This window comes from Falco naumanni, chromosome Z (assembly GCF_017639655.2).
Source record: "Falco naumanni isolate bFalNau1 chromosome Z, bFalNau1.pat, whole genome shotgun sequence".
Taxonomy (NCBI): Eukaryota; Metazoa; Chordata; class Aves; order Falconiformes; family Falconidae; genus Falco; species Falco naumanni.
This window is the reverse complement of record NC_054080.1, coordinates 22,378,720-22,404,056: the sequence shown is the minus strand read 5'-3', so window position 1 is coordinate 22,404,056 and position 25,337 is coordinate 22,378,720. Positions and strand designations below refer to the sequence as shown.

The following is a 25,337-nucleotide window of genomic DNA, read 5'->3' as shown; positions in this document are numbered from 1 at the left end:
GTGTGTGTGTGCGCGCGTGTTTCTGTCTCTCACCCTCGCCGGCAGGCAGGAGGAGCGGCGGGCCAATCAGAGAGCCCGGTTTCATAAAAGCTGGCTTCTGATTGGCCAGCAGGGAAAGGGCATTGTGAACAAAGAAAAGTCCCTCTCAGGTACCGCGCCGGAGCGGGCTCCCACTCCCCCACCCCGGCCGCCGCCGCCGGGGCAGCGCCCGTGTCCCCTGTGTGTGTGTCAGCGTGTGAGGGGACAGATACAGATGCTATTTTTTCTTCTCTCCCCCGTTTTTATTTTTTGTTTTAATTTTGTTTCTAGAAAGAAAGGAAGGTTCATGGTATCTGGTGCTCTCTTCTTCCAAACACAATAAATCTGTTGAAGACATTAGATTTTTTTTCCTAAAATAAAAAGCGGCTGCAACAAAAACACACTCAATGCAGTTAGAAGGAAAAGGTCAACTCGATCCAATACAGACCGTAAGTACGGTTGCGTGGTGTGTCTATAGCACTTAGAGGGGATTTTTTATTTTTTTTTTTTCTCTGCAAAGGGGAGTGTTACGAGTTTTGGGAGTTGAGGGAACTAGGGTTTTTTTGGGTTTAAAAAGAAAAAAAAAAAGAAAAAAATGAAGAAAAGAAGAAGACTCCCACAAGCAGGATGAGTTATTTGAGGGAAATAGGAGGGTGAAAGCACTGTAGTCACACAAATCATACTTGACGGTGCACTTGGGGGGCGTTAAAGCATAGTGCCTTTTTGGGGTTTTAACTAACCAAGGGGGAAAAATAAAAGTGACACAATTACAGACAAGCCTGCATACCGTCCCCTCCCGCCTCGGCCCCCGAGCGAGGCGCTCGTTAGGAGGAGTGATGGGGTACCGACAGATCCGGCGGCACGGGAGGCATTTCTCCTGTCACACGGAGACGCCAGGAACGCGAGGCCGGAGCTGTGGGGGGGTGGGGGGGTGGGATCACCCGTTGGTCGCCGGTGCCTCGGCCGGTTTCCCCCCCGCCTCAGTCTGCCAGCCGGCCGCCGCTCGCCGTCCCGAGGCGGGAGCAGGGGGAAGCCCCGCGGTGCCGGCACCCCCCGCCGGGCGGCGGGGCACTCGGTAAGGTATTCCCGGGGAGCACCCCCGGGCGGCAGGGATCCCCGCGGCCGCGGGCGTGGCGGGGCCGGTCGGTCGGTCTGTCTGCCTGCCTGTCTGTGTGTTGCGGTGCTGGTGGGGGGGGGTGTTTCCTCCTTTTTTTTTCTTCCTCCTTTTTTTTCTGGGGTGTGTGTGTGTGTATGTGTGTTAAAGACCCGACCCGTATTCGCTGGATACGCTTGTCACCCATTTTTGTTCTCACGACAACCAATGGAGCCCGCCAGCCTCACGTGACGCGGGCGGCCTGAACTGTAACGGAACCGCCGCGCCTCGGGGGTTGGCGGTTGCTGGCGCGAGCGCCCCTCCTCCCCCCTCTCCCCCCCCCCCGCATCCCCCCTCCTCTCCCGTCCCCCCCGTCGTCGTCCCCCACCCCCCACTCCCTCGCCCGCCACCGGCAATTCATTACGGCTTTTAGCTTCCCATCGCCGGCTAATTAAAAATACTAAGCTAAAGCTCCAAGGCCGTCTGACTCGGGGGTGGTGGGGGTGGTGAGGCGGGCGGGGGGCGGCCGGGGGGCAGGAGCAGACTGCGGGGTTTGCCGAGACAATGAGGTGGGAGCGATCTGTCCTGAAAAAAAGGTCGTCTGCTTTATCTCCTCGGACTCTAATTACTGAATTACTTACCGCATGACTGATTAGCCCAAGCTCCCGGGTTTTTCATTATTATTTTTTTTTCTTTTTCCGAGACAGCAATTTGAAACTGTGCTTATGCTTTTTTTTATTACTATTTCTAAAACGCGCAGATTCAAGGCGGTGGGGGGGGGGGGGACGGGACGGGACGGACACGACGACAGGCACAGACACCCCCCTCCCCGAAATCTGATCCCTGGGAAAATTTACTTCGTCTGAGAGCACGCTGTCCTTCCTCCACTCCCACAAAATGTTTTGATAGCCGGTTTATCAGATCAGTGATTCCCCCCTCCCGCTCCTCCTCCTCTTCCTCGCCCCCCCCCCCCCTCCCCCCCCCCCCCCCCCGTTTCCCCTCAAGTTACTTCAAGAAATCAGATCTGTCAGGACGGGCGAAAAAAATGCCACTTCCCAACTAACAGGCGGAATCCAGCCCAGATTTTCAGTCCTTTCTTCTTCTTTTTTTCCTTCCTCCCTTTCACTAATTTATCCCGATGTTAGCACATTCTGTCTTGTAACACCCGGGCGCCTGTAGGTTTGTTTCATGGGATCATTACTTACTGATCAGGATGGCTCCCAGGTCCGGGGCTGAAGACGGAGTGTGAAGTTGGGGAAACATTTTTTTTTTTTTTTTTTTTTAATTACTGTGATGATTATTACCTCACGGTGCTTATTCAGGAAAAGCAAACAAACAAAAATCTGGTCCTTGATGCTTCAGTTCTGAATGTGAAATATTACCTACCAGCTGGTAAAGTTGTGAGGCTCAGCATTTTTTTTTTTCTTTAAGCAAGGAGGAAAAAAAACCTAAACAAACAAAAAAAGGACTTCTGATCCGAGTGCCAAAGTAGGGGGAGATATGTTATTGACCGATTTATACTGGCTGAGATGGTACTTGCTTTCTACTTCTTGATCACTTGCTCTTTAAGTAAAATGAGGCACAGAGTTGTTGCTGAGACGAGTGGGAACAGCATTTTGATTTGCTGGTTTAATTAAAAAATGATAAAGGATTAAAGGTAAGCATTATGCATATCTATGTATAAATATTTCCACATTCGACTGTAAAAGGGAGAGATCGCTTTAAAAATCGTTTTAACTAAGCTTTGTCAAACACACACTCATTTGCGGTCACTGAGGCCACCTTGGTGCAGATCACTTAAGTGTATGTCTTAATCAGTTTCCTGTACAGTCAGTAATACTATATTTAACAGACCTAACAATTGTGTGACCTAGGAGTACATTAGAACTGCTTTTAGAACTGTTATCTTGATAATATTTTTCTAAAGGAAAAAGACCTTTTTATTTCTTTTCTTTCTTTTTTTAACCTATGGAGTTTAGTATTTTCCAGTAAACATTTGTGTTTGTAGGCTGTTGATTTTTAACAGGAGCTGTGTTGTGGCAAGGAAAAATGAGGTTTCCCACTTCCCTTAGTGCTCCCTCACCCCTTCCACAAGAGATTAAGCGGAACGGGGGCAAAAGATAATATAGGAGAGTCACAAAACTTCAAGGGTCTGGTTTAAAGCCACGAAATCCATGGAATGCAGCGAAGAGTGAATCTGTGAATCTTCCTTTTCTCCCTTTCGTGCCTAGGTGGTGGTCCAGGGGTTAGATTACAACATGTGCTCCAGCAGCTAGGCACCACTTCTAAGACTGTATTTCCTGAGATTTGTGGATTTAAATCATGTAGGGTTTTTTGTTTTTTTTTTTTTCTCCCCCCCTCTCCCCTCCTTTCTGTGGACGTGACTTTTTTAGGAGAGACTATGGATATTGGTATCCAACTAGATTAAAGATGCTCGCTATAAAAGCATCATGGTCATAGCCTCCGGTTTAACAAACTTAAGAAAAAAATGGGGCAATGGTAAATGAATTCACTCCCCCTAACCTTGCTCCCTTTTTATTAGTTGTATTATATTCTGGTAAAACCCAGACAAGAAATATTTGACTTTCCCCCTCATCACAGGACAAGGTGGACGTGGACTGCAGGTTGTGAACCTAGATACACCTCGGGGAGGAAGACAAGAAGAGTTGAACTTAAGAGAGCCCAACGGAGATAAACGAATGTCCCCACATCTCCAAAGGAAAGTTCATCGGATTTTTACTCTAGAGATCTCATCTTCAGGATGTCATTGAACACTTCCACTGCAGGAAAAGGTGTGGATCCAAACACGGTTGACACTTACGACAGTGGCGATGATTGGGAAATCGGTGTTGGGAATTTAATAATTGATTTGGATGCCGATTTGGAGAAGGACAGACAGAAATTTGAGATGAATAATTCTACTAATACCACCAGCAGCAGTAACACCAGCTCCAAGGATTGCGGGGGTCTGGCTTCCAGTGGGGCTAATGCTACCTCAGCCTTAGCTGATGGCCTAAAATTTGCTTCTGTTCAGCCCTCTGCTCCCCAGGGGAATTCCTCTCACAAAGAGACTAGCAAATCAAAAGTGAAAAGGAGTAAAACTTCTAAGGATGCTAATAAATCTCTGCCTTCTGCTTCCTTGTATGGGATTCCTGAGATCAGCAGTGCTGGCAAGAGGCAGGAAGTCCAAGGGCGCCCTGGAGAGGCAACTGGCATGAATTCAGCACTGGGTCAAAGCGTGAGCAGTAACCCAAACGGCAATAATAGCACCACCAGCAACACCACCACCATTGCCTCTTGTGGGAAAAGCAAAGAGGAAAAAGCAGGTAAAGCCCCAGGCAGCAGAGGCTCCAAGCGAGATAAGGATGCGGGAAAATCCAGGAAGGACAAGCAGCATGACCTGCAGCAGGGCCACCCCAATGGCAGTGGGGGTGGCAGCGGCCAGGCTCCCCCTGGGCACCTCTATGGCTTCGGGGCCAAGGGAGGTGGTGGTGGAAGCAGCAGCCCCTTCCACTGCACCTCCTCTGCTGTGGGGGAGGTGAGCAAAAGTACCCCGGATTCAGGGTTAATGGGGAACTCTATTTTGGTAAAGAAGGAAGAGGAGGAGGAAGAGAGCCACAGGCGAATCAAGAAATTGAAAACAGAAAAGGTAGGACAAAGCTCCTCTCCATCTCTCCTCTTCTGTGTCTCCCTGTGTGTTTGGCTCCTGTGTCCTTCTCTCTGCTATTTGTGACATGCATCTGTTCTTCCTCTTTCTCTTAAAGAAAAAAAACAACAGCCCTGAGACCTCTTTCCTAGACAGAAGACACCATGTTTTGAGTGTGCTGCTCTTTCTTATGATTTCCCCTCCCTGTCAGACCTGGAGAACCTTTCTGTTAAGTCTGTTCCTTTTGATAGCGCTCACCCAGAAGGACAAACCCTGCAGTGGCCCTGACTGAGCTGTCACAGGTTTTAGTGGAAAGCAGCAGTGTTGGTACCAGTGGGATGGCACGTGTTTGCAGGCTGGAGATCTGTGTGTTTGCCTAGAGGGGTGTGTAACTCAGGCTCCAGGAGCAGCAGTTCTTGTATGTGCTGACACTTTCAGCACCGCTGGGCATTCATGGCCATTCCTCGCCCAAAGTCTAAAGGGACCCCCTCTCCCTTCTCCTCTGACCCGCTGTCTGGAGTTGAGATTGTGTTTGGGGGGGGGGGCTGGGGAAGCAGGAGGTGCCGTTACACTTTGTGGAGATGCAGGATGCTTATCATGCTGGGGGCTCCTGTGGTACAGCAGCCCAGAGGCCCCAGAAGCTGGTGTAGAGAACAGGGTGGAAGGAGCCAGCAGAAAGGCGGTGCCTCTCCTCTTCCTGGAAGGAGGAGGCTGGGAGGAGGGGAATGCACCTTGTGCTGAGATGCAATGTGTGCAAAACAGCTTTCGAAACAGAGGGGAGCAGTTTGTCTCCTGTCTGGGGGACATTTCATAGCTGAGCCCCGCTGGCTCTTGGATGTGAACTGCTTGTCTGTTGAGTAGTTGAAATGTGTGAAAGAAATCAGATGGGGGTGTGTGTCTTTCTTCCTTTCTATTACATTATGAAGGATGCTTTCTGTAAGAATAGATGGCCATGACTCTATTCTCTGGGAAGGGTGGAGGGAGAACTTGGCTTTTGTTAAGCGCTGGTTCAAGGAGGTTTTGGTGTCGGTGGGAATTGTTCGGTCTGTAGGGCAGACGGCGTCTTCTGGGGGACCTGGGTGTGAGCGTTGGTCCAGGGTTATGGGTCTGATGAATTCTACAGGTTGTTAAGCAAAGATAACCTGGTCTGCCTGAAAAATAAAGCAAACCAACACCCCACAAATGAACAATCTCAGGGTGTTAGATTGTGACTTTATTGTCAGCTGTTGGTCTTAAATTACCTGCTTTTACAACTTCCCAGAGTGAATGTTCAGCGATGGGAAAACTTTCGGGTTGGTGTTAACTGTACGGTATGGTCTGCAAGCGTCTGGGAGGGCTGAAGGTCTCAGGGAAAAGTTATGTCTTTTTATGACCCGTTACCAGCTTTTTTGTATTTTGGTCATGTTCAAATTTTTGTAATGTTGAAGCCGACTGGAGGATTAGATTTGGGTGTTCGTGACATCAGATGTTTGTTAAAACACAAAGATAATTTCAAGGGCTTCTGTTTAAGGCAAGGAACAAATTAAATTTCATATTGTATGTGTATTACTGCTTTTAAAGATAGCGTATCTGCGGACGAATTTGAATGAGCCTTGTGACCTTTTCTAAATGCAGATGAGAAAACCAGATTGCTGTAATTCATGTGCGTATGTTTGTGCTTTGGTTTATGGAAGTTCTGTTCGCGGTGGAAAGGTGTCCTAAAATCGCAAAGTCTCTTTATTAACTTAGTACAGTAGGCATTTACTTCTGTTGCCAATAGCCTTCAAATTGCAGTTCTCTAATCTGTTTTAACTATCTAGATAAATTGCCCTAATCCGGTCTTCACAATGGCTGTGGTTAAAGAGTCAGAGCCATTTGATTGGATTCAGTGGCTGCCTGGAATGTGGGAGGTACTGCCCTTTTGCAACCCCCTTAGCCTTTTAATCTCTCAGCCAAATGTTCACATTCAACAATTTTGTTTAGCTGGCAATCTGAACATTTCAGTATCTCAAAGGCTGCTGTCATGGCAACAGAGATTAGAGGGTGGTGTGGTTTCTCCCGTTTTTGTATTCTTTTCACTCTCTAGTCACACAGGAAATTGTATGAAGAATCCATATACATGCCAGTAATGTGCAATGTAAATTGGATGGCATGCAAATGCAGAGCAAACATGTATGGAGCGGTTCAGAGCCAGTAGTACACTTTGTTGCTCCAGGAGGGGATTTGGAGCTTGCATTTCCAGTAAGACACTGTTGTTGGCACACACCGACTTTAATACAGGCTTCACACATTAGAGTCGTGCAGTGGTGGCCACTGTCTGGCACAATGATGTGCTTGCTTGCTGTCTTAAGTAACATCCCTTGGTGTTTCTTTTCCCAAACAATGTTCCGTTCTAGACGTACAATAATAATAATAAAACTCATTGCTGACAATGGCTGCAACCTTAAGCCTACCCTGTGGCACTATTAATGGTACTGAAGTGTTTTATGTTTGTTGTTCTGGCTTTTTCCCCAAATATTTAATAATAATTAGACTTTTTTAAAGGGGGTTTTGGATTCCTTAAGTATTCTTGCTTTGACTGTTTATACACTGGAACATAGATGCTGTACTTGCACAATGTACCTGGTGTCTGTAGATAAATGTATAATTTTCAAGCCTGCATATTAAAATCAGTTTCCGGTTATCTTAATGTTAGGAAAGACGTCTCATGAATTTGGATGTTTCCTCGTAGGTACAGATGAGTTCATGTCTGCTGATTCAAAATCTACAGGTTGTAATCTACAGAAATAATAATACTGCATTTGTTTACTATTTGTGAAAAGCTTGGAGCAGATTCCCGGGAGTTGTAGTCACTGTTTAGCTTTCACAGCATGCTTCAGTGTCTATTTTTGGTCTATTTATTCTGTTTCCTTGCTGCATAAAGTCATGTAAAACATGATAAATTGGATCTTATGAAGCCTAATTAAATCAATGACTGTGTTCTGCTGGCTCTTTTATGCAGAAACCGCAAGTACGTTGTAAAAGTCGCCACTCCCCTAATATGTGGATAAAGTCAAAGTATGCTGTAATTCTAAGATGTTTGAGCTGTGTTCGTGCAGCCCATTTTGTGGTTAAGCCACCAGTGACATGTCTGAATAAGTAGCTTTGACAGGTAGGCTAACCACTCCTAAGATTTTTGGTGTTAAAACCTGTCTCCATTTTCCATTTCTCATTCATACTGTTTTTAGCAGTTACTGACTGTCAGCATGAACTCTTCATCTGTTTTAGCTATGTTTTTTGTATTTTTAACAGCTGTTACATTGAAAAGCGTTCAGAGCATCTGCAAGAATTTGCGTTTTGTGTGTTGCAGGGAGATTTTGAGATTCGGTCACAATTTACTCTGAGATATGTGAAAATTGTATTTGGCATGTGAAAATCACTGTGTTTACATGACAATAATACAGAAGATACAAAGCTATAATCAGAGGTGTCTACATGCAGTTTTTAAATTAATCTGTCCAGTGATACTCCAGGATTGAGTTTTTCTCTTGTATTGACTTATTGCTTCCCATTAAGACAGCATTTCACGTCTTCAGCAAATTAACATGTTGGCTGGTATTGTTTATTTTATATTCACTATTTTTTTAATAGCGGGTTTGAGGGTGTTCTACACTTCATCAGGAAACTCCATGTGCATTTTACCTATTGATGTAAATCATTTAAGTACATGCTTTGATTAATGATGTTATGGAGATATGCTTTTCATGTACTTTTCTTGCCAGCCTTGTGTGTAGTTTATTTGCTGTGAAATAAAAGGGCAGGGAGGTCACTTGCTGTAATTAAAGAACAAAGTCTATTGTTGTTTGACAGCAAACTGTTTTGAAAGCTACATAAGGGATTTAGCTGTTAAAAACATTGATAACTATGGGTGTCTAACAATAAGCACGGCTCAAGGTTCTTAAAGTTCTGTAGTGCTGTCTAGTAGTGTGACGGTGCTTTTTGAGCTGGGTGAAGAGGTGTTGCCCTTTGGCCGGGGAAAGCTTTCCGTGTGAGCCTGCTGACCTCTGCCAATATGTACTGCCAGATCTGCTATTGAATTCCTGTGCAAAGCAGGAGTTAGTGTAGCACAATGGAGGCTAGTCTAGAACGTTTATAAAATAAAGTAAGGAAGCTGATAACCTTACTCGGAACTACTGGAAAAATAGTTCACCTTGGGCATTGGTAATTTTACAATTTTAATAACTTCATAAATATCCAGTAAAAAGGAAAGGATTGATTGTCCAGATGTCATGAGGTTAACCATGTTCTCCGTGTTAAAGGGCTTTCCTGCAAGACTGTTTTAATTATAGCTATATAAAGACTTGTTTTTCCAAAGTAGCATTTTATAGTCCAATAAATGAAATGTATGTTAAAAGTGCTAAGCAAAATCTCCCGTAACCATAGAGGTGTTCAATAACCAGATTCAAGTAACATGGAAAGTACCATCTGTTCCTAGTTTTCAGCATAAAACCAGGAATTGAATAGCTGAGATTTGCTCATATTTTTTTCGACTCTCTTTCTTTTTTTTATTATTATTATCATTATTTAAAAAAAGTTCACCTGGCACTTTATAGAAGCTTTCTGAAATGCAATAATACAGGAGAGACTATGAAAACACATGTTCATGCGTACAGTTAACCAGTTCCACTTTCATTTAAAGAGATTTCCAGAAGCTCAGTCATTGAAGAATTTATAATGGTGAATCATCTCCTGCAGGCAAACACAATAAGGGTCAGTTTTTCAAAGGTCGTACTCTTTAGGTAGAACCTGAATTACTCTGTCAATTTTTCCCTACGAGGTAAAGGAAGGGGGGGCGGGGGGGCGGAGGGAGAGGGAAAAAAAAAAAAAAGGCAGCCTCTCAAAGGATAACTTTAGCAAGCTCTTATCAGTCACCTAATTGCATGTCACAAAACCACTGACTAAAATTTTCCATGCAGAGACTTTTCTGCTCTTCAGAGAAGTGTTCTAGAATTGTTGATAGAGGAAAAATTACTCTTTTAAAGATAACTTAAGTTCTGAACTGCTAGGCAATGAGATTCTTGGCTGGAGCCTGCGAGCCCTGGATAAAACGCCGTCCGGCCTTTGTTTGAGGTCTTTTACTGAAGCTAATGACTGGTCTTGTGCCGCCCTGAGATAAATGACATTATCTCTGAGTGGTCTGACAGGAAACAGACATGTTAATGGTGAAGCTGCGGGGAGGATCTGCTGTAGCTCTGACAAAAGAGTAGAGCTTGGACCCCTGGTTGCGATCATTAACACATAATGCATTCCAGCTTCTTCTACCAGGGCCTTGATAATTGGAAAGCTATTTTATCGACAACAACGTAAATCATAAATCTGAAATATGCAGTTTTTCTTGCATGCTAAAACTCGTGTCTTTCCCCTGCCCCGCCCCAGAAATGAATGACCTCCATAGTACTGATGCCTGTGGGAGATTCAGTGGCCTGCTTTCTGTCAACTGGTCCCATCCTTTGCATGTTGAGTGCAGGTTTCCCATTACTTGCTCAGTGTTATCCATGCCATTTGCGTTTGTCAAAGTAGGCTGAAAGAATAAAAAAATAAAATACCTGTGTTTCTCCACATCTTACACGGTGTTGCTGGTACATGTGCTACTGAGCACATCTTATAAGCGTCATCAGGAATATGGTCTTGGAAATACTAACATTTCTGCTATCAGAAATACCACCTTTACTTATGTTTTGGATAAAGACTTGTATATTTTGGATTTCCATCACCCATCCTTGAAAAAAGGTTAGATTACTTCCACAGCTACTTAGGCAGCTTTGTGTCGCTGCCACACGTTCTGCATTTCTCAGATACAGTACTCAAATTTTGAGTGGTATGCCAGCTGCATGTTCCATATTTGTGCCTTGGTGTACAATTAAGATTGCGGAATACAACCAAGTTTTAGAGTCTTCTTTGCTTTGAGCTAAGGTACTTTGTACAGATGATCCAACAGCCAGGTTATTCTTCACATAATATGCTTAGCAATGTACCAGCTTTATATTGTACTTGTATAATGTTCTAATGTACATGGTGATATGTCCACTGCATCTCCTGAAAGGCTGGAGAGGTTACCTGACAGAATTCTTAATTGTGCTTTATTTCTTACAACAGAAATACAGCCTCCCATGAGTCCTCACACAGGGTCACACCTGTGGATCTATGGATGTAGTGACTTCAGTGTAAGGGCTAGCCACAGTTTTGCTGAAAACTAGTGTTTTGTGTAGTGTGTTTACATGTCAAAGAGTTATTTCTTAATAATAATCACAGAAGATGTGTTGATCTTGTTAAAAATTCTGGTCTGTACACAACATTCCCTGTTGAGTGAAAGACAGCAAAATGGTGTTCCATGAAAATTTATGATGATCACATAATTACAGAAAGTAAATATTTTTTTTAAATTTAGAAAAGTTTGTTTATATTTTTTTCTTTTCAATTTGCCACCCCCACCCCCACCCCCCCAGCCCCCCCCTTTTTGCATCCGAGTGTTTCTGCCCAGTGGAGCTCTTCTGTGGTGCAGCATTTCACTAAAGTGAATAATAATACAAGCTATCATTTTTTAATTTGCTTTAAAGTATGTTTGAAATGAGATAATTTTAGTAAAGATAATTACCAGGTTTCTTATCAGGACTTAAGGGGTTTTCTTAAAATGAGATTTTAAATTACAAGATTTTAAAAATTATTATTACATTCTTGAATTAAAGCCACTTTGCTGCAGGCTATGAGTAGCCATTTGGGCAAATATGAAGATCAGACTATGACTTTTGGTTGTACTGTAGCCAGGGGTTTCAGTAGGCACTCTCTGTTGGGTTTTCGCTTTTAATTCTGACTAAATGGTCTTGGCAATTGGAACAAAGCCTTTACATTTGAATGAAAGGTTGTAAAACTATTCAGAGTGACTTGACTGACAAGCACTTTCTTTGTAAAACAGCCCCCCCCCCCCCCTTTTTTTTTTTTTTTTAAGCTGAGAGAAAATTCAGGGGGCTGGGAGTAGGTAGTTTCTTCTGGTGCCCCTTTTTGCACATACATAAGATATATGTGATTTTATATCTAAGATTACTTGATTAAACACCTTACGTGAGCATGTAGGGTACGTTGCATGCAATGAAATAGGATTGATGATTGTATATATATAGTTTGTCCAGCTCTAGCGTAGCTATGGTATTGATTAAATTTTCTGCAGTCTTAAGCCCATACTGCAAGTAAAAAAGTTGCATTTTAGTGTCAGAAGTTTAGAATATGTCGTCTTTTCCTGTAAGTTGGCAAATACTGCTAAATCTCAAACAAAGGGATCGACTTTTCTAGCATCTACCTGTAATGTCCACTGGGGCTATTCAGATCAAAGCCATCGGAAATTAAATGTGAAGCTCTTTGTTTCAGTAACTTTGAAGTGAAGACATGCTATGTTGAATTGTGTGTCCTTTCTGATAAATCTTCCTCAACTATTTTGACTTATAAATCTTAGAGAAAAAATAAATACCAAACATTTGGGTTCCTTATCTTCTATCATTTTCATGCAGTTTTTGAGTCTTCCTACCCAAAATCTTATTCCAGGGCACAGACCCAGCTTGGCTGAGGTGTTCAGTCTCCTGAGAATCTCTACCAAATAGTAATCTAAGAAAAATGCCCTCATGGGGATGTTTGAAGCATATGCCAATAGTGGCATGTGAACACAGTTTTTGCAGTCAAAAGAGCAAACTAAAATCTATTGATTGTGGTTACTTGGTGTTTTCAAAACAGTGGTATTCTAGTTGTTGAATTGTCTTGTCACGTTAACCAAGAAGCAGATGGCATTATGCCACAGAATGTATTCTTACTTAAACGAACTTTAGAGGTTTTGATGTGTTTTCTTTTCCTCTTATTTCCCTGATGGCTTCTTTTTATTGAAGAGTAACATGAGGAGACCTGGTAGCAATTTTATTGCCTTCCCATAACGGTTTGAAGTAATAGCTTGGTCTTTGGTTGCCAGTCAAATTTCTATCAGTCAGCTTGATTCTGTTTTTTATCATGTGGCAGTGGAATATAAAAAGTATGTGTTTGTAGTTTGCCCTCAGAAACTGGGTCTTTTTTTCATGCTTCAATTAGCAACAGAAGACTAAGCTCCAATTGGTCACACTTTTGTAAACTACAGCTCGCTTTCTACATTTTGATAAAAGAAAGCACCAAGTTTAGACTCAGTTTCTCAGGATATTTTGAGGCACATCTGGCCGCCTTAACTATGTGCACTAGATGGTTTGATTTTGCACACATTTAGTCATTTGCATTAGCTATTGAATTAATACAGTGGTTTTGTAAAGTTGCCTTCTGGCCCCCCCCCCCCCCCCCCCCCTTCACACTACTGAAATGCCACATTTATTTGATGAATTTCAGTGATGCTGTTCTGAACTGTGGTAGAAATAAGTCTTTCACAAGAGTGGTACCATAGGTATCTGTTACATAAGCATAACTTTTTACAGTTTTCACTGCTTCCCTCAACCAGTAAGAAGAGTTTAAAGCAACTTGTAATCTTTCTCATAGTGCGTAGGGCCAGACCAAATTATTTTTGGATTTCCTGTCACCTCCTTGGCTGATTTCTGCGGATGGCTTATGTTAAAAGCAACAATAATGTTTGAATTGGAAGGGTTTGGTCTTTGGGTTTTCATTCTTTGTGGAGAACTGTTTATTTGTGTGTGGTTCGCCACACTACATGGATAGTACTATCAAATCTGTGCTTTATTATAGGCTTATAGCAGTGGAGTAATGGCAGTAGTTGCATGCTTTGGGGTTTCATGTTCTTGCCAATTCTTCCTTTTTAAAGGAGGGAAATGAAACTAGATCTCTATCTCTGCGACAAAAGGTCCTAGAAGAAAATACAATTAGAAATGGACCTCATTATTCAGTGGAACTTTGTTTTGCTGCTAGGAGTTTCAAATCTGATTTAGTAAATGTCCAGGGAGTTGTTCAGTTAGCTTGCACTGATGATAAAGATCTAATATTGTAGGAGTATTTCTGGGAATATTGAACATATTTGACATAAAGTTTTACTGGTTAATTTTTGCCTTGGGTTTAATGTTAGAGAGTATATGTTGAATTGCACTAGAGTTTTGCTATTTAAATGAAAAAATGCTGCTGCAAATGGAGAACAATGAAGGTGGTTGTTCCACACCCAGTGTTAGTAAGAATTAAATGCATGTTCTTACCTACTTCAGCCAGTAGTAAGGTGCAATGTCATGTAATGGTGTTACTAGTTGCTGCTTAAGGACAGGATTGTATACATGTATGTGTGTATGTATATCGATAAATATAGTCATATATATGAGGCAGGTGTGTATGTGTGTGTGTGTATGTATATATATATATATATATATACACACACACATACATGGAAGAAGAGTTGCTACTGTTTTATAAATATAGCACCTGAGTTTTGGCTGATAATCTGTGTTTACATTTCATGTCCAGATCCTTTGACAATCCTTCCTGTGATGTTGCACCAGATGCCAAACACTGAAGGAGAAAGCTAGCAGCTGTTTCCATTACAAATTTGGTACATTAGCCTCCACAATTTATTTTCACTTTTATATTCCCCTCCAACCTTTCTTAATCACCCTTTAAAAGGAATTTTCCCTTCTGCCTCTGATTTATCTGTGTGCAGGCTTCTGTGTTATTCTTAACTTAAAAAATGAAAATCTGTGTGATTCCCAGCCCCCCACCCCACCCCCCAAGAGCTTGATGCTTTGACTCTTGCTCACAGTGGGCAAGGGGTTAAGTAGTGCGTTGTGTTATATCTGTGTAAGCCCTACTTGAGATGAGTCCAGGTAACAAAACCAGGACCTGTATGACCAATTTGATTGTCGCCACTGTATAATTTATAATTTTTTGCACACCGCTTGAATAGTGTTTTGTTCATTCTTACTCCTTCCTTCACCATCTCTCTGAAAATAATAGTTTCATGACTGTATGCTGTTATTGCTGAGATATGACTAAAAACTGCATGCAGTACAGTGGAGCACATTCATTTTCATCTAGTACCCGTTTATTGCCTTGAGCACTGTAAATCTGTCAGCTCTTCACGATGCTTTCACCTCTTTCTTCATTTGCTCCAGCTTCTAGTTTGACAATGTTCCCCTGAGGCAGAATTCTAATCTGCTTCCAATTAGTTGCAAAATGTGACTCAAATTTCCATATTATGGCTGCTGTTTTACTTGCACACACACATCTAGAAACAAATTAATGCTCTTGAATAATTTTTTTGAGCCTTCAGATTTACACTGTGAGGAAAAGTTGCCAAGTATTTTCAAACTACTTCCAAGATTTAAATTTTTCCTCAAACTGAAATATTTATTATAGGTTTACAAAACCTCTTACTGCTTAATTTTTACAAAGCCTTTTCAGCTGGTTGGTAATTATTTAAGATACACTGCATATGTGTAAATTTGAAAAATGATCAATGCCTACAATTAAGGTTAAAATTGTGTGTGATTGCTGCACCGGTTCAGGATATGAACCATTTCTTTTCTGCAGGGCTAGCAGAACTTCTTTTTTCTTTTTACCCTTTAAATAATTTTTCAGGACAAACATACTTATCTGCCACCTGTCTGCCTGCCACCTATTATCTGCAACTCCAGAAGTTATCATTTGGCTGGGGGGAGGGAGACACTCATTGGGTCTCTGGTGACTCTTAGTACGTACAGCTATTTAGTATCTGTTTCTGTGTGTCTGTATGTTTCTGTACTTGTGTGTGCATGCATGTAGATGAGTACATGGGTGTAACTTTTAAAATATTTTACATAAATTGGTTGTAAAGGATTCTTCTGTAGCGTTCATATTCTTAGGAGCAGTTTCAGTAAGAATATGGACTTTACTGTTGTATGCATTGGGGAAGAAGTGAAATACAGTGTGGAAAGTGTGGAAATCTGGAGTAAAACACCGTGGAGAGGACTGGAATCTAAACCCAGATGGGAGTCTGAACTTCAGCCCTTGTTCAGGCAAAACTGGCATCAGAGGCTTCATGACAGTTCTGCTTTATTGCCTGTGCACCTCAATGCCTTATGTCTGCAGTTGCCTATATGGAGAAACACAGTGTATTTAATACAAATATACCAGTAACTAAATTTAGAGGTGCAAATCTTTAGTGGAGCTTAGCACTCTGCAGCTTGGCAGATTGATGTCAGCAGCCATAATAGACTTTAAACAGGCTTGCAGAATTTCATTGAAAGTATATTGCTGAAGTTGATATTGCTAAGTACTTGTCATTTCTAAATGAGATTTACACCTGCAAATTTAGCTTTTCATTTACAATAATTCACTATTTATAGACACATTTTAAAAAAAATGTCATTGTCTTTACCGCCCCACATTGAGGTGGTAGTCTGCTAGCCCCCTGTTGTGTCTATAAACATCTGAATGAAGGTGAATGCACACACGCTGTGTTTTGGTTCATAATCCCTGAGAACTTAACTTTCCACCAAGAACAAAAATGTAAAAATTGAGGTAAAGGAAAATGACCTTGATGTTATCTTGTTTTCTCTTGGGTGGGTGAGTGACTCTTTTAACTGCAGAGATGAGAAACCTAACACATTATTCATTTCTCTACAGGTTTTGCTTACTCTGGTAGACTCCCGTGATTCACAACATAGTTTTATAAGGAAACAGTATTTGGAAACATTGTGAAATGCTGCAGCAGCGTGACATTTTTTTTCTTATACAACATCGAAGTCTTCGAGGTTCAGCTCTGTAGCCACGGTGAATTGCAGTTCCTGTGATTGTCAGTTGTTGAGAAAAAAGTATACAATTAAAGTCTGAGTGAAATGCATGTATTTGTAGCTTACAATAACTGACTTAAAGACATCCAGAGTGTTTAATCAGGCCAGCACATAAAAAACCCCACACACATTCACCCAGATGTGTACACACACACATACCCCCAGACTGCTTGACACCCACACATTAATTTTTCAGGCAAAAGCCACAGTGCTTCAGAGAAGCATTAAATGCTTTTGTTGATAGCTTATAGTTTTATAAACTCTAAATGAGCTTATTGCCTTTTAACCAGCACTAAATAATAGAAGAACCTATGAGCCTCCACATTGGACAGCAGCCAAAGGAAGGGGGGAGGACCAAAACCAAAACCTGAATGGTTTAATTGTAGAGCAAATCATTTGTTTACAGATTAAGACCTATTTGGTAGCCAAATCCTATGGACAAGGAGGTGAAAGAATGAGGCACTAAGGTACAGGAAATTAGCTTTGTATTTTGTGACTAAGTCCTGCTATTTTTGCCTCCTCCTAAAGCAGAGGAGGCAAGGAAAAAATGAATTGTTTAACAGCAAAGACTGCTGAGCAAAGTGCACATGTTAAGTAGGAACAAAAGGGTGGGAGAAGGGAAGTGTTGGTGCACTTTACATGCTGACAGGAACCTGACAACTAGAGCTGCTTCCAGCTAAGAGGCACCAGTCGGTGGCAGAAGAGCTGCCCTATTTTGTTTTCTGTCTGAATGGAGTGGGGGAGAAATGCCTCTGTTAATGTGAGCAAACATAATACATTTTCTTGAACCTCTCTCCCTGAAACACAGTTTGGCTTGCTCACAAGAACACCCCCACCCCCACCCCGCCTTGTTTACCCTCTCTTTTCCTCCTCTCTCCTTTTTAAGAGCAAGTTCTTTAAACGGGTCTTTGTTTCAGTGTCATAATTAATTAGTTGACAGTTCAAATGGTTGAGAAGTGCTTGTGGTTCCTGCTTTATTGTTGTACAACATTTTTTAAAGACCCACTTACTGGTGGCCTGTAAATTTGAAGATATCGTTTTCATGAATCATTGGTTTAAAGATCAAAGTCAAGAAAGCATTACAGTAGAAGTGGAGTAACCACCTCTACAGTAAAGGTTGTTTAAGCGTCTTCATTTGAACATCTTCTCTTTCAGTAATTTGTAGCGTTTCAAAACATTTATCTTTTGAGTTGAGTTTTCTGTGACTTCTTTAACTGAAATTTCCCCACCATCACCATCATGAAAATGAATTTATGATGTCTGACTAGGGAAAATGTATATTATGGGAAAAAAAGGTCGTGGAAGAGGAAATGTTTTACTTACACAGAATGTCCCTACTGCCAGTAGTTTGGCAGGCAGAGCCTTCTTGGAAAATGTGTCGTGATTGTTTGAGTGAAAATTGGCTTTGATTTCATCAGAATTATGAACCTTCTGAAGATTATGTGTGGCCTAGTAAAACTAGTTATAAATATTCCATTCTCCATCTTCAGTGGCTGTAGTAGCTTTGCATGAGAGAAGGAGTAGGCATAGCTGAGTGTGGCAAGTTGTGTCTGGTCATCTGAAGTCATTATAAAATATGCTTTTAGTTTGGTCCCCTTTAAATTATAATAAAATGGACATTGAAGTTTTTTATCCCTTTGACTAGTGGCAAGTTTATGTATAGAAAAATCAAAAGATGTAGGAAAAAAGAACTTGTCAGGCATTCATATTTGGAATCCAGTACAGGAATAGGAAAGTTTTTAATATACGTTATGTTGTATAGTTTCTGTAACAGGACAACGAGAAAGTTAATGAGCTTTAGGTGTGGCCTTTGAAGTCCTTAGCAACACTATGAGTTGTTTCTTTTCATATTGCTTGATTGAAATTTACTGACTATATAAAATGATACTCTGCCTACGTATAAACAACCATAAAGGGTATTGCCAGTAGTTTGTGCTATTAAAAATATTACTCTCTCAAACTGTAGTCTACTAAGCAGTAACCCGAAGAATAGTACTCTTCTTAATAGAGTGGGTTTTTTCTCTGTATTTAGCTTCTGCTGTATTTCCTGATCCAGAAAGTGAGCGAGAGTATTTGGTGAAGTGCCTGTAACTATTCCCAAGTAACAGGCCACTTCCCCTGTTGAGTTTAGAGGAAGAATCTGGTTGCTTTGAAATGGGTAGCAACACTAGCACTAACATCTCTGCAAGCAGAATGCTGCCTTGGAAGATATGTAAGAATTGAGTCTGTTAATACAGGCTAATTATATGCATATTTGTGTACATTTATGTCCTTTTGTTTTCTCCTTAGGCAGCGAAATGACTGTTTCCATTGGAACATTAAACCAGTCTGTTACCTGATATCTATTTGGTAAAATGAGCATTGACATCATATTTTAAGTGATTGAAAGCAATGTTCAAAGTGACCTTTAAAGAACTTTACATGATGTTCTGGTATTGTGATTTTGTTCACATTGTACTTTAGACTTGTATAATGTGACTGGCAGAGCTACAAAACCGGTCTGTAATAGGAAATTTGCAATAGGAAATTTTAAGGCATAGCGTCTGAGTGGTATTTTTTTTTTTTTTTTTCATCTGCCTACAAGTATATAATTTTATTGTTGTTACTGCTTCTAACAGATACACAGATGGTCTTTCTTATAATTATGTTTATCAACTTTTAATTCTTTCAAGAAAAGCCATGCAAATACAGTATTATTCTCAGAACTGAGTGGAGGATGAGTGGTTTAACCTGCACTAACAAATTTTCAGTATCTTATGGGAGACAAACTTTTGGTGAGCTTAAATACAGAGATCAGAGTATATTTTTCTCTGTCCTGTTTGGCCTGCATTTGTATGGCCCGTGGGTGGTTGTGGTTGGATCTTGCTTCTGTTGCACAAAGGAGTCACTGTGCTTACCTACTTTTGCAAAAAAAACTCACCAGCAGCTCCACAGATCATGACTGTGACACCTGTGTTGTTCATTCTCATACTTTAAGCATTTTCTGTGTTTTGAGTTAACAGAAGGTCATCTGATGTGGAAAGTGAAAGTCAGTATACCAGGTTTTCCAGGTAATTAGGCTATTCTGTTTTAGCATTACTAAATTTGTAAAGCATTTGCTAACAGATGAGGCTATGAGCAGGGAGGAAATACTAGTTACTTGGAGATTAGTTGACTCTTCTTTTAAATTTCAGTTTCATTTAAAAATAAACCTGTAGCCCAGTTTAGAGATGAATTATTGCATTCATTGATTTGTCTATGAGAGCAAAGCATCATTACAAGTCTTTTGAGTAGGGAAACCTAATTTCTTTGATTTGATTTAAGTCAGGTTGCGCTTAGAGGAACCAGTACCTCCAAGACTTAACACCTTGCAGAACACTACAGAAATGCTTTGATATCTTTATGGGCTTGCCAGTGTGGAAGTGGGCTATGGTAAATCTTGTTTTCTTGATTTCCAGACAAAAAAAGGTCACATTTTAGCTCAGTTCTCTCATGAAAGGTTTTGCACAACTCTCTTACAGAAGAGTGTCTGCAGATGTCTTGGCTGCACTGTAGTCTTTGCATCTGGATGTGTAGTGAGGGCTGTATCTGTGAAATGGGTGTGAATGGAGCAGTGCCAGGACAAAACTGGTAGCTCAGTGCGAGAGCATGCCTCAGCCTGCAGGTATCAGTGAAACAGTACTGTTGGAATCCCACATGGGATTACATTTTGAGTTTGATTTGCAGAAAGCTAGCATCCCGTGTGGGATTCTAATGGCATCTAACTGGAATACTACCAATACTCAGCCCTGATAGTACTTTCTTATTTACATAGGCGATGTGGAGGGAAAGGCAGCAATCTCCAGGACAGTAGAGGTGGGGCTGGTGATGAATAGCTGGGCTTGAGACCTCCGTTTCAGATTAGCTCTATTTCAGTGGTAAACAAGACACATGACTCCAGCCTAAATGTATTGAGTTTATTTGGGCATTTAGATTTTACATTAGCAATCCCTGGTTGACCGGAGAAATTTATTAAAAAAAAAACAAAAACAACAAACCACCCCAGAAACCCCACAAGGTGAATGAGCACTGAAAGTCTTTTTACTTTATTATGTCACATTGCCTGCTTTCTTCATGAAGGCCATCACTACTTTATGCATAATTCTTTCTCATTTTCACAAGATGAGTGAATGTTCTTTCTTTTGTTTGCATTTTAATTTTACATTGTAGTGCCTTTTTAATTTCCCCATCTTGTGCTGTATTCAGTGTTAGCAGAAAAGATGGAATTTAGGCAGAAAATTTACTCAAGACCCTCCTGTTCATTTGACAGATTGTATATGTAGTCAAATCTCGGGTTCCCTGGTGTACCCTGTCAGTTCCCCCTGTTGTTTCTGTGGACTTAGCAACCGCTTACCAAAGAGAAAAAAAGTATTTCCAAATTAATAGGAAAATGTGTCGTGAAACCACAAGAATGCACAGAAGTCCTCCAGGGTAAGCTGTGTATCTGGAAGAACTCTGTCAGGGCTTTCCTTTTTAAAATGTTTTCATTAACCTGAAGGGGTGGTGCCTGATTCAGGTAGAAACCTGATTGCTGAAATATTTGTCTTTGCTCTCCTGTCTTGGAAGTCTCCATCTAGACCTCCTCTTTAGCAACATTTGAAACTTCTTATCTGGCTGTCTGGTGGCCAGGTTCTCTGGACGTAGCTAGGAAGAATATTGCGGATAGCAGGGACAGTTTTCAGGCATAGCGGTAGCAGCCAGAACTAAGTCACTTCATATGAATGAAGGTCACTTACATAAGATGAAAATTTACCCTTCAGTTCTTAGGCGAAGCTGTTTTAGGGGGGTGAAGTTTGAGCAACATCTGTCTTCTGGTCATGTGGAGGGATTTTTTTTTTTGTTTTTGTTCCTCCTCTGTTTCCAGGCTTGCCACGAGATTCTGGAAAAGTTCTTTTGGAGCTGGCACAAGACAGGAACAGCCTTGTCTTTATGGTGCTCTTGAGTGCTAAATAATCTTTTGAGGATCTTCTGTTGGTCCGGTGATTGCCCTGTGTACCTGATGAAACAGTTAATAGTAACCTATGGAAATAGGTAACCATATGATCCTTGTGCAAGTGATGTAATTTGGTAGATTCTGTGCTTATGTGCAAATTTATGCTGTTCAGGGAGCCAGGTAGTGCTGTCACTGTAGAAATGACAAACTGTTGTTCTGCATTTAATGCATGTTGCCTAGCTTTCTGTAAGATATCCCATGATGAGGAAATATAAAAGCACCTCTTTGGAGAGAAAGGGGAAGCAAGAGAGCGTTAGCTGTTGGCGAGGGAAGGGCAGTCTCTTCACTGAGCCTCTGTTGCCCACCTGGAGTTGTGACATAGAGCAACTCATGAATCTTGGCTTCTCTGTCCTTCTGTGGCCCTAGCCAGATACTGCAAGTGCTGTGTTTAATGCTGAAATGTAGCTTCTCAGTAACCAATATAAATCAATGAACACTTTGTATGAACTCATTCCTTTTAGATGTGGTTTCATGGTGCAGAGGAGCCTATGGCAGTAACTAATTATCAAAGTATGTCAGCATTTTCATATAGATGCTTATGCTTGTAGTAACTTGGATTTCAAACTACTTTCATCTCAGCAAGAGAATCCCAAGAAGCACAAGAAATGTATATTGGCTGTTACAGTACTGGGGGCTGAAAGGAAAACACCATCTTTCCTGGTTATGGTTAACCTCTGGTTGAACTCTTGACAGCTTAAACTGGCACCAGCCCCATTTCTCCTTTCTGGAGCTTCCTCTTCCAAATTTGTACATTCAGACACCGTGGGAGTTATTGTGATGATGACTGATGCCATTTACAGGACAGTGGAGGGCTAGCCTGAGTGACAAGGTGTGAGAAATGTGCTTTAGGTAGTTGTAGGAAGAGACAGAGATGTTTAATGTATGAGGCAGGTGAACACAGTAATGACAAAAGAGTTTCTAGATTGTTTTACTTTGTCTAACCTAATTAAAAATCCAAAGAGTTGTATTAATAAGCCACTGATACGTACTGTGCAGAGATGTGTAGTTGCTTCCATATAACCGGTAAAATTAAGAATCCTGCAAATGTTGGTACTTCATTACTTTGAGTAGTAAAAATCATAAGCATATATGGTGGTGAATTCTTGTATGCCTTATCTTCCAACTTGCAAAGTGCCTGAGTTCTTCATGTTCTGCTGTGAGTGCATCTATCTTAATTTTTTACTTTGTCAATAGTGTGCTTGAAAATGTGTGCGTTATTGGCAAAAATGTTTTGGTGTGATGGGTGTGGCTGTAAATCTTGTGCATCTTGAAAGTAGAGGCGATCTTTGGTTTGACTACAAAATCTGTGACTGATTTAGGGGGTATTAACATTGCCTTTGATTATGAAACAGTTTCAAAGTACAGTGAAATAACGTTTGTTCCCAAGCTGTTAGGTTTCTGAAAAGTCACTTGTGTATCAGTTACTTAATGATGTTTATAGGATCAGCATGTTGTTCAGTAAGCAAATTCCTCATGTTAATTAAAACATGAGTGTTATAATCTTAAAATACAGTTATCTGACATTTTGAAGGAATGGCTTGTGTGCTACTCTGTGCCACTGTTACAATGGGTTAGAAATCAAAATCTAGTCACGGGTATGTTTTCTCTCTAATGAAACTAAATGTAGAGACCTCTTCCCTGTGTCGCTGCTGTTACAGTCAAAGGTGTTGTCAGTATTAAAATTTGAATACCTCTTCTTCCTCAGTCATCACTGCTGAATAAACTTGTTTTTGATTGTAACTTTACAGATTAGTAATTCTTACTGCCCATATTGCTCTCCAAAGGACAAAGGTAGCCTAAAATGGCTGCAGATTATGATGTATGGCTGTTCTTGTGAAGCTGCAGCTGTGAATCTCAAAGAGGATGTAACCATGCAGAATCGCTCTTTTAGATGGTCATTAGCGCGGCATAAGTACAAGCCTCTTTTGCAGAATAGCATTTATTCTTCACGGTTCTTCTACTAGTATGTGATGGCAATGTCATTCGCCAGGCATTGAATAACAATGAATGTTTTATTGAAGTACAGTATTCTGAACTAGTGCTTTTTTAAGCTGTTTAAGTGCTTAATTTTCGTTTGACTGCTCCTTTTCATGCAAATGTAAGTGTAGCAGAAAAAGCCAATACATCCTCCTCCCTTGTGCTCCTGTGATGTATTGGACTAAGCTGAAGGCTTGTGTGTGGGAGAAGGAAACATAGCTTAATTTGTCAAGAGTTATCCACTGGCATTCTATCCTACTCCAGTTTTAGTCGTCTGTTTTCATTTTGCTTAGAACAAACACGTTCAAAAAAAGCAGAAAGCTTTCTGTGTGATACTAAGGAAAAAGTGAGCCAAGAAACAGGCTCTTCCTTGCCCCCAAACAGATGGAAGACCAAATTCCAGATTATTTTTCTGTGAATGAGAAGAGGAATTAGGTCTAAATATTTCAAAGCATGGTTATTTCATTCTTCTTCCAAGGATCTCAAAGCCCTTGGAATCATTACAGGTTCATTTCTGAAGGGCTGATTTTTAATGTGGTTAACACCTAAAACTATGGTAAGATTTTTGAGTAGTCTAGCACCTACTTCTGCCATTATGAGAATCTGAGGGAAACCCGTGTACCCACTGTGCTTTGTTCTTTTGAACATCTGGCCTCTTGTTCTGATTTGTGAGCTATTTTGAAAATCTGGCATCAGTTCTGGGTTTTAAGTTCTAATTAAATATAGTACACAGTCTGGCCATAAGCTTCACAATACCCAGAGGAAAGGAAGGTGGGGGTTGGGGGGAGCTATCCCCACTTTATAGTCAGTGAAATTGAGATGGCGAGATCATAGAGTTATTGAAAATTTCCAATATATTTCCATACTGAATAGCTCCATCAAAAGTGGCTTTTAGAGCCTAAATTCAGACCAAAAGAAATGCAGCTGTGATATCAACATTCCTAGGTTTTAGAACCACAAAGCAAATTGTTTGCATTACAAGCAAGAAAATCAGCCATACTATGCCATAAGCACTGACTGTATCCATTCCTGTATTATCATCAGACTCTTTAACATGATTTGGGAAAGTGAAATAATAATATTCATTTGTTTAGGGGCAGAATAACAGATGCTGTATTCTTTCTGTGGAACAGTAAACAAATACTCCTCAGAATTCAAGTGCGATGGCACTGATTTTAATAAAATGCATGGTGAGCCCCTTTTAATTCTGAGCAGTATTGAAAGCAAGTGGTCAGTCTTTAGTAGATACTCAAGCTAATCCAGTCTGTATTATCTTAAATAACTGTAAGAGTGAAGAATTTTCTATGTCATGCCTATCAAGAACAAAGAAGCTTGTGTTTATCTGATTTGTTTTGCCTTTTTTTCTCTGTAGAAAAGCTAGGTTGCAGTGTAAGAATGTGTATGAAGTTCTTTGCTTATATTCAAAGATCCACCAATTGTCTTTGTATCTCAGATGTCTGTGTGTGTTTCTTCCAACATTTTTGTGCGTGCTTGTGTGCCTTTCTTCTTTCTCTGTCCTCTACACAGAAGCAGTATGCATCTTCAGGTATCTTTGATACAGTCTTTTCTACTTGGCCATTAGTCATATTGATTTCCCAGTGACAAAGGAAGACTTGTTCTCAATGCAATTTTAGCAGTACAGTGTCAGCACCTGTCACATAAACATTGCTGACATCAAAGAGGCTTTGCAAAAATGTGTAATTTGCAAGAATACAAACAGAGTTGTATTTCAGATACAAAAAGGGAAAGTGCGTTGGTTTTAGTGTCCAAAAGGAGTGAAATTCCAGAAGCAAATAAAAACAACGATGAGAAAATCTAACTTCTTCCCTTTTCAGTTACCTGAAATGC

The 25,337-nt window shown here is 40.9% G+C and overlaps 1 protein-coding gene across 4 annotated transcripts in view; it reads left to right on the top strand.

Annotated features, from left to right (window-relative positions):
- The first annotated feature begins 212 nt into the window (after nt 1-212).
- The window catches only part of ZNF608 (zinc finger protein 608), an 86,442-nt gene continuing 61,317 nt past the window's right edge, over nt 213-25,337 (top strand). For 2 of the 4 annotated variants that reach the window (XM_040580471.1, XM_040580475.1), the window contains exons 1-2: nt 213-467; nt 3,713-4,760. In XM_040580471.1, the coding sequence (XP_040436405.1) occupies nt 3,873-4,760 (888 nt within the window). In that variant the 5' untranslated portion in view covers nt 213-467; nt 3,713-3,872. Of the gene's footprint in view, nt 468-996; nt 1,094-2,438; nt 2,769-3,712; nt 4,761-25,337 lie in introns of those variants that run through there. The other 2 variants (XM_040580473.1, XM_040580472.1) reach the window with 2 other exon arrangements.